General features: G+C 42.9%; 1 protein-coding gene across 1 annotated transcript in view; it reads left to right on the plus strand.

The window, feature by feature from the left end:
• Nucleotides 1-12881, plus strand: part of LOC134341290 (engulfment and cell motility protein 3-like) — a 107561-nt gene extending 94680 nt beyond the window's left edge. The window contains exon 18 of the mRNA XM_063039162.1: nucleotides 8899-12881. Coding sequence (XP_062895232.1) covers nucleotides 8899-9111 — 213 coding nt within the window. The 3' untranslated portion in view covers nucleotides 9112-12881. The remainder of the gene's footprint in view (nucleotides 1-8898) is intronic.
• Nucleotides 12882-15506: the final 2625 nt, after the last annotated feature.

Consider the following 15506-nt stretch of genomic DNA (forward strand, 5'->3'; position numbering starts at 1 on the left):
CCAGCTCCTGAAGCTGCACGTGGCCATTCACATGTCAAGGCCATAGCTGAGAAGATTCCCCCTCTGGACACACCTGCTGAGATTCCGCTGTTGCTTGGCAGAGACACCATCCGTGCACATAAGGTATGTGAACAGTGCAATGATCGGCACAATGCTCCTTATGCCCGACGACTGGACCAGGGTTGGGTCATAGTGGGTGAAGTCTGTCCCAGTGGTGCTCATCAGCTCACTGTCAACACATTTAAGACAAATATCCTGAGAATGGGGCCCAAATCATTTCAAACCTTGTGACAGTAGAATCTGTATGAAAGAGAATATTGTAGGTAAGTGAACCAAGTGCCCTGACGTACCTCTGCTCAAACAGATTGAAGCAAGCTAGTCTGCAGTCACCCAGAAGATGATTATAAGCGGACACCTTCCATCAAAGATGCTGTCTTCCTTCGAATCATGAACAAAGAGTTTACCAAAGACGAGTCAAACAATCGGGTAGCTTCCCTTCCATCCACTCTCTACAACAACTCCTACGAAATAACAAAGACCAGTCGACTCATGTCCCTCAGTTGCACATTGAAAAGGAAACCAGAAATGAAAGATTATTATGCTGCGTTAGCACCTCAAGCAGATCCCAACAAAGAAAACTAATATTTGCCCATATTTGGTGTTTACCACTCCCAGAAACCTGAACAAAATATGCATGAATTGTCTTTGATTCAAGTGCTCAGCTCAAAGGCATAACACTGAACAATGTGCTCTTGTGGGGTCCATACCTCAATAACAGTCTGTTCTGGGCTCTCATGTGCTGCAGAACTGAGCCCATTGCAGTGATGGCAGGCATCAAGCAAATATTCCACAGCTCTCTAGTGAGAGAAGATCATCGAGACTACCTCAGATTCTTGTGGTTTCGTGACCACCAAATGGACAATGAGATTCTGGAGTATCACATGAGAGTTCATGTATTTGGTAACTGTCCATCACCAGCTGTGGCAATCTATGGCCTTAAGAGGACAGAGAGAAGGAATTTGGGACTGAAGCACGGAGGTACATGGAAAGGCATTTCTATGTTAATGATCAAATTAAATCAATTTCTTGTGCAGAAGAAGCAGTCACCGTGCAGTCCAATTTCGGAACTCATAACAGTCATGCAACATTTCCATGTGAAGAGTCTACAGAATCTTGATTTTGGACAGAACCTTCCTCCCTTGCAATGCAGTCCCATCCCTGGATGGAACCACATTACCAACACCCATACTTTCAAGGTCACTTATACCAAAAGACCCTTTATACCATTGTGACTATCAACAGCCTATCTGACCCTCTTGAAATTGCTGCCTCAGGGATGCTTCAAGTTAAAGAGATTTGATCTCACATTTGTGGATTGGACATCCCACTCCCTAAAGAGAAACCTAAGTAGTAGCAGCAGTGGTGTTCTTCCCTTCTGGGTCTTATAGATTTGACAGTTCCAAGAACCCGCACCAACTCCACAATCTAAGCTTAGAAGAAAGAGGTTTACACCATCTCTGTTGCATCAGCTAAAGTTATTGTGCTGATGCATACCTGATGATCACATGCTGCTGGATATAGTGAAATTGGGAAAGGCAAAACTCAGTTCAGAGGTAACTCACCCAATCTTCACTCTGGGTAAGCACCACGAGACCTCAATAGCCAATACCATGAGCAATAGGTCATCAAGGCCAATACTTTCGAAGTGAGAACGGTTAAAGACTGTGTACCAAGATTGTTTTTGAGACCAGTCTCTGAAACTATCCTTCTTTTACCGAAGACTCAATGAATAGATCATTTGGGTTTTAGTTTTAGTAGTTAAGTGTGACATCCTGTGGATGCTAGGTAAGGAGTGTTCTGGCCTGTAGAGGCACATTTCGTTTTGTTTGTATGAACATCACTTCTTATAGGTAAGCTTTTTTTTTATATATGTTATTTATTGCCCGGTTAATTTGGATTTTGTTTTGAAGCTCATGGTGGAAAGACATTTATCTACTGTATCTCCATCTCTCTTTATTTCCCCTTGAAGTGGCAATATCTGTGTCTAAAGTTTTGTTCATATTGGTAACATTTAGTAGATATATTTTGAAGAAAATATTATCTTTATTGTTTATCATCATTGGGTATTGTTGCACTATGTACTTTTGTTTACACACCATAGTTACAGAGTGTTTTGTGTGTGTGTACGTATGTATATTACTTTGGTTAACACCAATTGCAAGCATAATCAACAGTGTTAATATATTCAGGCATGCAATGATTCTGTTTTGAATTTAATATGTATTTACTTAACTTTTTGCAGTTTCACAAGGTCTCATTTAAAAATCACTTTTTCACTCAGAGGATGGTGAGAGTGTGGAACGAGCTGCTAGTGCAAGTGGTGCATGCCAGCTCGATTCCAACACTTAAGAAAAGTTTGGACAGGTAAATGGATGGATGGTAGGGGTATGGAGAGCTATGGTCCAGGTGAGGTCAATGGGAGATGGGCTGAAGGGCCTATTTCTGTTCTGTACTTTTCTATGACCCTATGGTTATAAAAATCCTGAAGGAAGCTTCTGTCTCGGGTGATATCCAAGAAGATGTTTAACTCACTGCATAGCTTTGTACGTGTGCATTGCAAGGGCAATAGAGCAGGAGATTGAGGGGTGATGTTATAGAGGTGTATAAAATCATGAAGACTTCTTCCCCAGGGAAAATGAATCAAGAAAATGAATCAAAACTAGAAGTTAATGTAAAGTAAGAGGGGAAAGATTTAAAAGGATCCTGAGGGACAACTTTTCCACACAGATGAACAAGCTGCTAAGTAGTTGAAGCAGGTACAATAATGTCACTTAAAAGATATTTGGATAAGGATATGGATCAGAAAGGTTTAGAGGAATATGAGATCAGCTGAAGTCGATACCTTGGTCAGCCATGAACGGTGGGCCAAAGGACCCATTTCTGTACTGTATACTGACAGAGGGGAGAAGTGGGCCAAAAAGTGGCACGTGAATCTTGAAGAGCTGCATTGCAAAACATGTTTATATAAACACGCTAGAAAAGGAGAGCTGTGGATTTAAGTTCACAAACTACTTTGTAGGTGAGAGGAGCTGTTAAAAGGAAGGCAGAGTTTTGGCTTGAAAGATGAAATACAAAACAGGAAATTGATGGTAGATCTTGAGTGGGCAAACTCATGGCAGATGCAATTTAATGTGGATAAATGTGAAGTTATCCACTTTGGTGGCAAAAATAGGAAAACAGATTATTATCTGAATGGTGGCCGATTAGGAAAAGGGGAGGTGCAACGAGACCTGGGTGTCATTATACACCAGTCATTGAAAGTGGGCATGCAGGTACAGCAGGCGGTGAAAAAGGCGAACGGTATGCTGGCATTTATAGCGAGAGGATTCGAGTACAGGAGCAGGGAGGTACTACTGCAGTTGTACAAGGCCTTGGTGAGACCACACCTGGAGTATTGTGTGCAGTTTTGGTCCCCTAATCTGAGGAAAGACATCTTTGCCATAGAGGGAGTACAAAGAAGGTTCACCAGATTGATTCCTGGGATGGCAGGTCTTTCATATGAAGAAAGACTGGATGAACTGGGCTTGTACTCGTTGGAATTTAGAAGATTGAGGGGGGATCTGATTGAAACGTATAAGATCCTAAAGGGATTGGACAGGCTAGATGCAGGAAGATTGTTCCCGATGTTGGGGAGGTCTAGAACGAGGGGTCACAGTTTGAGGATAGAGGGGAAGCCTTTTAGGACCGAGGTTAGGAAAAACTTCTTCACACAGAGAGTGGTGAATCTGTGGAATTCTCTGCCACAGGAAACAGTTGAGGCCAGTTCATTGGCTATATTTAAGAGGGAGTTAGATATGGCCCTTGTGGCTACGGGGGTCAGGGGGTATGGAGGGAAGGCTGGGGCGGGGTTCTGAGTTGGATGATCAGCCATGATCATAATAAATGGCGGTGCAGGCTCGAAGGGCCGAATGGCCTACTCCTGCACCTATTTTCTATGTTTCTATGTTTCTGTAACATTGGCTAAGCTTCAGTTAGAGCAACATACAATGTTCCATTTCTTCTGGGCGCCACCAAGCAGGAAGGATGTCTAGGCCTTGCACAGGGTTACGGAGGAGTTCTACTAGAAAGCTGTTGTGATCTTTGATTATGTGGAGATAATGTGCATGGTTTTAGAGCAGAGGTGGTTGAATGGTTAATTGCTGTAGATATCAAAACATTTAAAAAATTCAAAACAAGAAAGTTGGTGCAGTTTACCAAGGCTGAACCCATGTGACTGAAGTTCCAGAGGCACTACACTTGACCTCTCCCTTATCCTTTGACATTAAAAACTTCTTTTGGTCACAGTCTAGCCCTCCAAATGAATAATATCTTAGTTCCTAATTTTCATGGATATTTAATTTTAAATATTTAAACATTTCATGGTTAGTAGGGGGAATAGGAAGAATCAGGTAATAGAGAGTACCCCTATTGCTGTGACTGTGCCCCTTGACAATAAGTTCTCCTGTTTGAGTACTGTTGGGGGGGGGGGAAGACAGCTTCCCTGGGAGAAGCAACACTGGCCGTGCCTCCGGAATAAAGTCCAGCCCTGTAGCTTAGAAGGGTAGAGAACGGAAGAGGAGGACAGTAGTAATAGGGGACTCAATAGTTAGGGGGTCAGATAGACAATTCTGTGGACGAAGTCCGGAGACCCAGATGGTAGTTTGCCTCCCTGGTGCCAGGGTCCAGGATGTTTCTGATCGCGTCCAAGAGATCCTGATGTGGGAGGGAGAGGAGCCAGAGGTCGTGGTACATATAGGTACCAATGACATAGGTTGAAAAAGGGGAGAGGTCCTGAAAGAAGAATATAGGAGTTAGGAAGGGAGTTGAGAAAAAGGACCACAAAGGTAGTAATCTCGGGATTACTGTCTGTGCTGTGCGACAGTGAGAGTAGGAATGCAATGAGATGTAGGATAAATGTGTGGCTGAGGGATTGGAGCAGGGGGCAGGGATTCAAGTTTTTGGATCATTGGGACCACTATCGGCACAGGTGTGACCTGTACAAAGGGGACGGGTTGCACTTGAATCCTAGGGGGACCAATATTCTGGCGGGGAGATTTGCAAGGGCTACTGAGGTGACTTTAAACTAGAATGGTTGGGGGGAGGGAATCAAATTAAGGAGACTAGGAGAGGGGAGGTTGATGTAGGAGAAAAGGAAGAAAAAGATAACAAAGTTGTTTGCTCCATTAAGGATAAACAGAGAGTGGGAGGTGGAGAGTTTCTTAAATGCATCTATTTTAATGCTAGGAGCATTGTAAGAAAGGTGGATCAGCTTGGAGCATGGATTGATACATGGAAATATGATGTTGTAGCTATTAGTGAAACGTGGTTGCAGGAGTGTGATTGGCAACTAAATATTCCAGGATTTCATTGCTTCAGGTGTGATAGAATAGGAGGGGCAAGAGGGAGAGGTGTTGCATTGCTTGTCAGAGAATATATAACAGTGATGCTCTAGCAGGATAGATTAGTGGACTCGTCTACGGAGGCTATTTGGGTGGAACTGAGGAATAGGAAAGGTGTTGTGATGCTTATAAGGGTGTATTATAGACCACCTAATGGGGACCGAGAACTGGAGGAGCAAATTTGTAAAGAGATAGCAGATATTTGCAGTAAGCACAAGGTTGTGATTGTGGGAGATTTTAATTTTCCACACATAGACTGGGAAGCCCATTCTGTAAAAGAGCTGGATGGTTTGGAGTTCGTCAAATGTGTGCAAGGTAGTTTTTTGGAGCAATACATAGAGGTACCAACTAGAGAAGGGGTAGTGTTGGATCTCCTGTTAGGGAATGAGATAGGTCAGGTGACAGAGGAATGTGTTGGGGAGCACTTCGGGTCCAGTGATCACAATACCATTAGTTACAATATAATTATGGAGAAGGATAGGATTGGACCCAGGGTTGAGATTTTTTATTGGAGAAAGGCTAACTTTGAGGAGATGCAAAAGGATTTAGAAGGAGTGGATTGGGACAATTTTTTTTATGGGAAGGATGTAATAGAGAAATGGAGGTCATTTAAAGGTGAAATTTTGAGGGTTCAGAATCTTTATGTTCCTGTTGGGTTGAAAGGAAAGGTTAAAAGTTTGAGAGAGGTTTTCAAGGGATATTGGAAACTTGGTTCGAAAAAAGAGAGGGATCTTCAATAAATATAGGCAGCTTGGAGTTAATGAGGTACTCGAGAAATATAGAGAATGTAAAAAGAATCTTAAGAAAGAAATTAGAAAAGCTAACAGAAGATACGAGGCTGCTTTGGCAAGTAAGATGAAAATAAATCCAAAGGGTTTCTACAGTTATGTTAGTGGCAAGAGGATAGTGAGGGATAAAACTGGTCCCTTGGAGAATCAGAGTGGACAGCTATGGGAGATTTTGAATAATTTCTTTTCTTTGGTATTCACTAAGGAGAAGGATATTGAATTGTGTAAGGTAAAGGAAACTAGAAGGGTAGTTATAGAAAGTATGACAATTAAAGAAGAGGAAGTACTGGCGCTTTTAAGGACTATAAAAGTGGATAAGTCTCCGGGTCCGGACAAGATATTCCCTTGGACCTTGAGGGAAGTTAGTGTACAAATAGCAGGGGCTCTGACAGAAATATTTCAAATGTCATTAGAAACGGGGATGGTGCCAGAGGTATGGCGTATTGCTCATGAGGTTCCATTGTTTAAAAAGGGTTCTAAGAGTAAACCTGGCAATTATCGGCCTGTGAGTTTGACGTCAGTGGTGGGTAAATTGATGGAAAGTATTCTTAGAGATGATGTATATAATTATCTGGATAGACAGGGTCTGATTAGGAACAGTCAACATGGATTTTTTAGATTATGAAGACACGCAGTCCTCTTTTATTGTCATTTAGTAATGCATGCATTAAGAAATGATACAATATTTCCTCCAGTGTGATATCACAAAACACAGGACAGACCAAGACTGAAAAAAACTAACAAAACCACATAATTATAACATATAGTTACAACAGTGCAATAATACCATAACTTGATGAAGAAGTCCATGAGCACAGTAAAAATTTCAAAGTCTCTCAAATGTCCCACATCTCACGCAGATGGGAGAAGGAAGAAAAACTCTCCCTGCCATATCCGACCACGGTCCAACTCTGAGTCATCCGAAAACTTCGAGCTCTGATCAGCTCTCTGACACCGAGTACTGAGCGCCATCTCTATCTGAACGATTCGACCTCCATCTCGGTCGCCACAGCAGGCAAAGCTAGGGATTTTGAGGCCTTCCCTCTGAAAGATTCCCTTTCACGCAGTAACAAAAGCAGCGAACTGGCGTTTCAGAAATTTTTTCAGATGTTCCTCTGTGCTTTCACGTCCGTCTCCATCAAATCAGAATTGTCCACGGCCCCTATTTAACATATACGATATCATTTTTCACCGGGGGGCTGCGCACGCGCGGCGCGCTGCACTCTCTCCTCCCCCCGTGGAAGGTCATGTTTGACAAATCTTATTGAATTTTTTGATGAAGTTACTAAGAAAGTTGACAAGGGTAAAGTGGTGGATGTTGTCTATATGGACTTCAGTAAGGCCTTTGACAAGGTTGCACACGGAAGGTTAGTTAGGAAGGTTCAATCGTTAAGCATTAATATGGAAGTAGTAAAATGGATTCAGCAGTGGCTAGATGGGAGACGCCAGAGGGTAGGGGTGGATAACTGTGTGTCAGATTGGAGGACAGTGTGTAGCGGTGTGCCTCAGGGATCTGTACTGGGTCCAGTGCTGTTTGTCATATATATTAATGATCTGGATGATGGGGTGGTAAATTGGATTAGTAAGATACTAAGATAGGTGGAGTTGTGGATAATGAAGTAGGTTTTCAAAGCTTGCAGAGAGATTTAGGCCAGTTAGAAGAGTGGGCTGAAAGATGGCAGATGGAGTTTAATGCTGATAAATGTGAGGTGCTACACTTTGGTAGGACTAATCAAAATAGGACATACATGGTAAATGGTAGGGCATTGAAGAATGCAGTAGAACAGAGGGATCTAGGAATAATGGTGCATAGTTCCCTGAAGGTGGAATCTCATGTGGATTGGGTGGTGAAGAAAGCTTTTGGTAAGCTGGCCTTTATTAATCAGAGCATTGAGTATAGGATATGGGATGTAATGTTGAAATTGTATAAAGCATTGGTAAGGCCAAATTTGGAGTATTGTGTACAGTTCTGGTCACCGAATTATAGGAAATATGTCAATAAAATTGAGAGTACAGAGAAGATTTACTAAGATGTTGCCTTGGTTTCATCTCCTAAGTTACAGAGAAAGGTTGAACAAGTTAGGTCTTTATTCTTTGGAGCGTAGAAGGTTGAGGGGGGACTTGATAGAGGTGTTTAAAGTTATGAGGGGTATTGATAGAGTTGACGTGGATAGGCTTTTTCCATTGAGAGTGGGGAAGATTCAAACAAGAGGACATGAGTTGAGAGTTAAAGGACAAAAGTTTAGGGGTAACATGAGGGGGAACTTCTTTACTCAGAGTGGTAGCTGTGTGGAATGAACTTCCAGCAGAAGTGGTTGAGGCAGGTTTGATGTTGTCATTTAAAGTTAAATTGGATAGATATATGGACAGGAAGGGAATGGGGGGTTATGGGCTGAGTGCAGGTCGGTGGGACTAGGTGAGAGTAAGAGTTCGGCACGGACTAGAAGGGCCAAAATGGCCTGTTTCTGTGCTGTATGTTATATGGTTAATTGCAGGGGCGAAGCCAATGAGAAAACTCTCAAACAGCCATCAAAAGCCTCTTTCTGAACATATATTAATCTCAGAATTAGTTTACATTAAGCCCCACTTTGTTCAGAAATGCCTATTACATGTTCTTTATTGATAACTTTTTTTGGTAATGATGTTTTATTTCTATCCCTGTCTCTATCCAGTTCTGCCTCTGGACTGATGGCTTGAATGTTCTGCTGGGCAAAGAACTGAACAGCGAGCAGACCAAGAGCGAGCTGGAAATCCTGCTGTCCATGGAGATCAAACTGCGCCTTTTGGACCTGGAGAACATCTCCATCCCAGATGTTGCTCCCCCAATACCCAGTGTGCCCAGTAATTACAACTTCTGCTATGACTTCAGCCATACTGACCACTGAAGGCCTCAGAATGGCTTCACATTAACACATGCCGGCACTTCCTCACTGTTATCATGATAGGAGATGGTGGAGGATTGTAGAATTGAAATGGGTTTTATATGACGCATGTACAGAAAGAGTTTTATACCCAGGCAGTGATTCAAAATTATTTTTCTGTGCAATATTGGAAAAGGTACCTGCAATAAAAGGCAACGCTCCATGTCTGAGCTGGTAATGGCTAATGCAATAGGCAACCCATTGCATTCAGGCCAGCAGAACTGGGTGATCCTTGGAGAAAGGGGGAAAGGAGTAAAGTATTCTGTAAAATTGTGACAAGCAGAAAATATTTAGTTGTCTGATGTCAGCTGTGGAGAGCAAAAAAGGAGGATCGTTTGGTTAGATGACCTCCAAACTCAAAGAACTCATCAGCTTGCAATGATAACCTTGTGTTTTTCACACCATTATTGTTGCACGAGTTGGAAGAGAGGTTGGACACAGAATGGTTTGCTGTTGCCAAATAATTTGATTAATGGTGGGGTGGGGGGAGTAAATGGGCAAAAGTTTGTGATCTGTGAATTTGATAATTAAACTATGATCTCAGGTGGATGATAGTGCTGGAGAAATGCAGCAGTTGGTTGATCTTGTCGGATGCTGTGACGCTGATTAGTTTTGTGTTATGTGAGGTACTGCGATAGGCAGAGCCAGATTTCAGTTATTTCCCTTCTGACAAGAAAACGTAACACAACATTCCAAGACGTGCAACTAGGCTTTGTTAAGTTAATCACTATTGATTAAGGTCTGCATTTGTTGATCATGTGTTTGGGCTTAACCAATTCTGGCAGAAGTCAGGGCTGAGGGCTGGGGTACTGGAACAGCAACAAGGGTGCTTGGGTAAAGAGGAGGTAAAAAGTTATAAAGTTCTCAGAGTGAAATGTAAACAGAGTGTTGGAAATACTCAACAGGACAGGCAGCATGTGTGGAAAGAGAAACAGAGTCAATGTTTCAGGACCTGAAACATTGACTCTGTTGCTCCCTGTACAGTTGCTGCCTGACCTGCTGAATATTTCTAGCAATTTAAACTTCATCTTCTGATTTCTAGCTTTTGCTGTATTTAGCTAGAATTCACCAAAAGAACAAAGCCTGGTCAAAATCTGCAAGAAAGTGTTTATTTTCACGTTGATTTTAAGCTGGTTCCAACACTTATGCTAAAATCTGTCAGGAGTTGGGTGTTTACTACTGTGCTGTGACTCTAATATTAATGTCAGACTTACAGAATTAAATTCAGCAGTGTACCTCTAATGTAGAAAGCGCTTTTAAATCTGTCCATTCTTGTCCCTGAATCAATGGTGCTGAGGACATAGGTCTGCTGTAGGACGGGTTTAGTCTGCTCTGAGGCATAACTTGGGCCAAGATAAAAGCTTTACTGTAACTGCACTGAGCTGCAAGTAGATTATTCAGCTGTCCAAACCAGGAAACCTTGGGTTTTATCCTAGGTTTTGTGGTCTGTTTGCTGGACAAGCACTGGCTTGTGCTTGGGCACCACGGTAGTGTAGCAGTTAGCAGAACACTATTACAGCTCGGGATGTTTTGGAGTTCAATTCTGGTGCCGTTCTGTCAGGAGTCTCTGTATGTCCTTCCTGTGGAATGTGTGGGCTTCCTTTGGGTCCTTCAGTTTCCTCCTACAGTCCAAAGACATACCAGGTAGGTCAGTTGGTCATTGTAAATTGTACTGTGATTAGGTTAGGGTTAATTGGGTTTGACAGGGCAGCATGGCTCAAAGGACCGAAAAGGTCTACTCTACGCTGTATTGCTAAACAAACAAACAAACAAACAATCAAAAGCTCCAGCCAGTTTCATTCTCCAGTTAACTTTGGAGAAGGAAGAGTTTCTGCTTTTGAACTGTGAACCTTGGTGATCTCTATTGGTTGTGGGTGTGGGTGTGTGTGTGGGGGGGGGTGCCCCCACAGGAGATATTGGGTGATAAGTCATTTCCTATGTCCTTCTGTTGTTGAATAGCCAACCAAGACTATTTTCAAAGGATGCTAGATAGCTGTCTGTGAACATTTTGCTTTAGAAACAGCAAGAGTACAAACTGTTTTGTTCAAGGGACTAAAATAGAGGACTTCAAAATGTGCAGGGCTTGTAATTTTTAAACCAAAGCCATGCATATGATCTCTTCATGTTGTTGTTAATCATGTTTGTGAAATGACTAATCCAAGCAATGATGTCTACCACCCATGGGAACATAAGGACAGATCTCTGACTTGCTTCCATCTTTCACTTAAGGCACTTATCTATATCCATTTGTTCCACATCCCTTGATTTACTTACTTGTCAGTTTCATTCTTGATGGCTCCAGTTATTCCTTAAATTGTTCCACATCCTTGTGAAAATTTCAAATTGTGGCTAAAATTCTTTTTGTGGGAAGAATAGTGGAGTGGAAATAATGCTCCCCCCCATTTTCCCTCCAAAAGGTCCAGCTCTAATTTCAAAGTTATGCAACCATCTTGATTCCTAATTCAAGTTTCTCTCTAGCTAGATCATCAAATCCTTAAGATGTTTGAAATACCTCAGTCAGTGCACGTTCTTTTCCAGGGAATACAAGCTGTCTACACAACTGACTGTAGATCCTACTTTAACTATGGTGAAACTATTGCTGCTGTCCCTTAGGGAATCACCTCTGACGTGGGAAGGGTAAAATATAGAGCTGTTGTTGGACATACTGTAGGGCTCTCAATGATTAACAGGAGTGATGTATAAAGAAACATATATTTCAGTAGCATCTTTGTTAATCTCAGCATGTCTCAAAGGTACTATACAGAACTGTGTCCACACTGTTGTGATGTAGGAAACACATCCACTAAGCCTACAGCAAACAGTGTGGTAAATAATCAGGCTGTTGTTTTAGTAACATTGTTAGAAGAAAGTCACTGGAGAACTCTGTAATGTAATGGGATCTGTAACTTTATCGCCGGTACTCTCTCATTACACAGTATGTCAACCAAAAGCATGCACCCTCGCATTTGTGGCATTTGATACAAAGGTTTCTTGATTATAGGCTAAGTTAGCCTACATAACCTACATATTCATTTACAAGTGGTTACAAACTGTGGATGTAACTTGACAAACCTGAGCCATATGTCAAACATGGCGTGAAATGCAATTCTGTGTCATTGCACTGTCATTCCCTAGAGTAGAACTGACTACCTGTAGAACCAGTGGGCTGGGTCAAAGTCTGGTGTCCCATTGCTCAGAGCCCACCAGGAACAAAATAGAAACCTCACATTTGGTTTCTGCACCTTGGCATTATTTCAGTGATCAAATAGCCTGCAAAGTTCTCTTCCTAGGTTCTGTAGGTGAGAATATAAAGGACATAGCGAGGGTTAGGGCCCTCAGGAAAGTGACTACAGGAACAGAATTAAGTTCAGAATGAAGAAGCTGCACCCTAGCTCAATAGTGTGCTGCTGTCTCAGTGATAGGAGTCTGCTCAGTCAGCTGATTCCAGCTTTTGGTTGCATTGGTTCCAGCTGCTATCAATCACAGGGGTGCTGACAATCTGTGTTCAGCCAGACATACACTGGATCAAACTTGATTACTGCTATTGACTCATTAATTTATTTACAACACTATTGCTTTGGGGTTTGTGCTATTTTTGACTGTATGTGTATATAAAGTCTCAACGTGTTTTGTAAGAAAATCATTTTTTCTGCTACTGAAAATCAATAGATATTCTATGGCATTAACCAACTGTTCTTGTCCTCAATTTCAAAATAAAATTCATTGCTCTGCTATGATTCTGTTCCTGTATTTCATCACTGTGGACTTCCTAGAGGTGATGTTTTCCTATAGATGATGGTCCCTACTGTTCTGTAGCCTGTCTCTGTGTTTGAAAGAGGGGGCTGCCCACACAATATGGCAGCTTGCATTATTAAATGGGACACTCCTGCTCATGCAGTAGGCATTTACATTGCCTCTGGTTCATCTAGTACTGACCCCACAGGCCTTCTCTCTGCATCACAATCTACGAACAACCCCAAAGGAACTGTAAGCACTGCTGCCTTCACGCCCAAAGGATACTGCTGTAGCATTGAAAATGAGGCAGCCATTTTGCACACTACAATCTCCTACAAAGGGCAAAGCCAATATTGACCAGATAACCAAAATATGGACCTGTATATCCTTCTATAGCCTCCAAATTAACAACTGCTCAGAGCACAGAGGGGAACGTAGACAATGACATGATGCTAAGAGGATGCAGGGTGACTTGGATAGGTTGGGTGAGTGGGCAAACTCATGGCAGATGCAATTTAATGTGGATAAATGTGAAGTTATCCACTTTGGTGGCAAAAATAGGAAAACAGATTATTATCTGAATGGTGGCCGATTAGGAAAAGGGGAGGTGCAACGAGACCTGGGTGTCATTATACACCAGTCATTGAAAGTGGGCATGCAGGTACAGCAGGCGGTGAAAAAGGCGAATGGTATGCTGGCATTTATAGCGAGAGGATTCGAGTACAGGAGCAGGGAGGTACTACTGCAGTTGTACAAGGCCTTGGTGAGACCACACCTGGAGTATTGTGTGCAGTTTTGGTCCCCTAATCTGAGGAAAGACATCTTTCCCATAGAGGAAGTACAAAGAAGGTTCACCAGATTGATTCCTGGGATGGCAGGTCTTTCATATGAAGAAAGACTGGATGAACTGGGCTTGTACTCGTTGGAATTTAGAAGATTGAGGGGGGATCTGATTGAAACGTATAAGATCCTAAAGGGATTGGACAGGCTAGATGCGGGAAGATTGTTCCCGATGTTGGGGAGGTCTAGAACGAGGGGTCACAGTTTGAGGATAGAGGGGAAGCCTTTTAGGACCGAGGTTAGGAAAAACTTCTTCACACAGAGAGTGGTGAATCTGTGGAATTCTCTGCCACAGCAAACTGTTGAGGCCAGTTCATTAGCTATGTTTAAAAGGAAGTTAGATATGGCCCTTGTGGCTACAGGGGTCAGGGGGTATGGAGGGAAGGCTGGGTTCTGAGTTGGATGATCAGCCATGATCATAATAAATGGCGGTGCAGGCTCGAAGGGCCGAATGGCCTATTCCTGCACCTATTTTCTATGTTTCTATGACATTGAGAGTGGAAAGCTGCCAGATTTAACTTGCTTGAATTGTTGATCTCAGTGGACTATCCCTACCCTGAATCCGACAAATTATAACACTAATCTATATGTGCATACAGCCACTGGTACTTTTTCTGCCCATCACAGGCTGAGATGCTTTAAGTGGGAGAAAACAAAGAACTCAAACTGACCAATGGCTAGAAGAGTGGAATTTTAAAGACAAAACAACCCTGACAGATCTGGAGTAAGAAATGTGCATCACGTAACCAGAGGGTGCTTTTGTATCACATTCAGATAGTGTGAGATATCTGCCTTGCACAGAAGCCCCGACAAATGCATAAAATGATCCACAAACTCACTGGGTTTTATCCAACCATACATTTCTCAGCAAAGGGCAGGGTTTTGAAAGCAGAAATCCCAGATTATTTTGCATACCCTAATGCAGTAGCTGATTGGAGCCGCAAAAAAAAAATCACCTAATACAGAGCAACACACATCAAAGTTGCTGGTGAACGCAGCAGGCCAGGCAGCATCTATAGGAAGAGGCGCAGTCGACGTTTCAGGCCGAGACCCTTCGTCAGGACTAACTGAAGGAAGAGTGAGTAAGGGATTTGAAAGCTGGAGGGGGAGGGGGAGATGCAAAATGATAGGAGAAGACAGGAGGGGCAGGGATAGAGCCGAGAGCTGGACAGGTGATAGGCAAAAGGGGATACGAGAGGATCATGGGACAGGAGGTCCAGGAAGAAAGACAGGGCGGGGGGGGTGACCCAGAGGATGGGCAAGAGGTATATTCAGAGGGACAGAGGGAGAAAAAGGAGAGTGAGAGAAAGAATGTGTGCATAAAAATGAGTAACAGCTGGGGTACGAGGGGGAGGTGGGGCCTAGCGGAAGTTAGAGAAGTCAATGTTCATGCCATCAGGTTGGAGGCTACCCAGACGGAATATAAGGTGTTGTTCCTCCAACCTGAGTGTGGCTTCATCTTTACAGTAGAGGAGGCCGTGGATAGACATGTCAGAATGGGAATGGGATGTGGAATTAAAATGTGTGGCCACTGGGAGATCCTGCTTTCTCTGGCGTACAGAGCGTAGATGTTCAGCAAAGCGGTCTCCCAGTCTGCGTCGGGTCTCACCAATATATAAAAGGCCACATCGGGAGCACCGGACGCAGTATATCACCCCAGTCGACTCACAGGTGAAGTGATGCCTCACCTGGAAGGACTGTTTGGGGCCCTGAATGGTGGTAAGGGAGGAAGTGTAAGGGCATGTGTAGCACTTGTTCCGCTTACACGGATAAGTGCCAGGAGG

The sequence above is a fragment of the Mobula hypostoma genome (assembly GCF_963921235.1).
Source record: "Mobula hypostoma chromosome 14 unlocalized genomic scaffold, sMobHyp1.1 SUPER_14_unloc_2, whole genome shotgun sequence".
In the NCBI taxonomy this organism is placed as follows: domain Eukaryota; kingdom Metazoa; phylum Chordata; class Chondrichthyes; order Myliobatiformes; family Myliobatidae; genus Mobula; species Mobula hypostoma.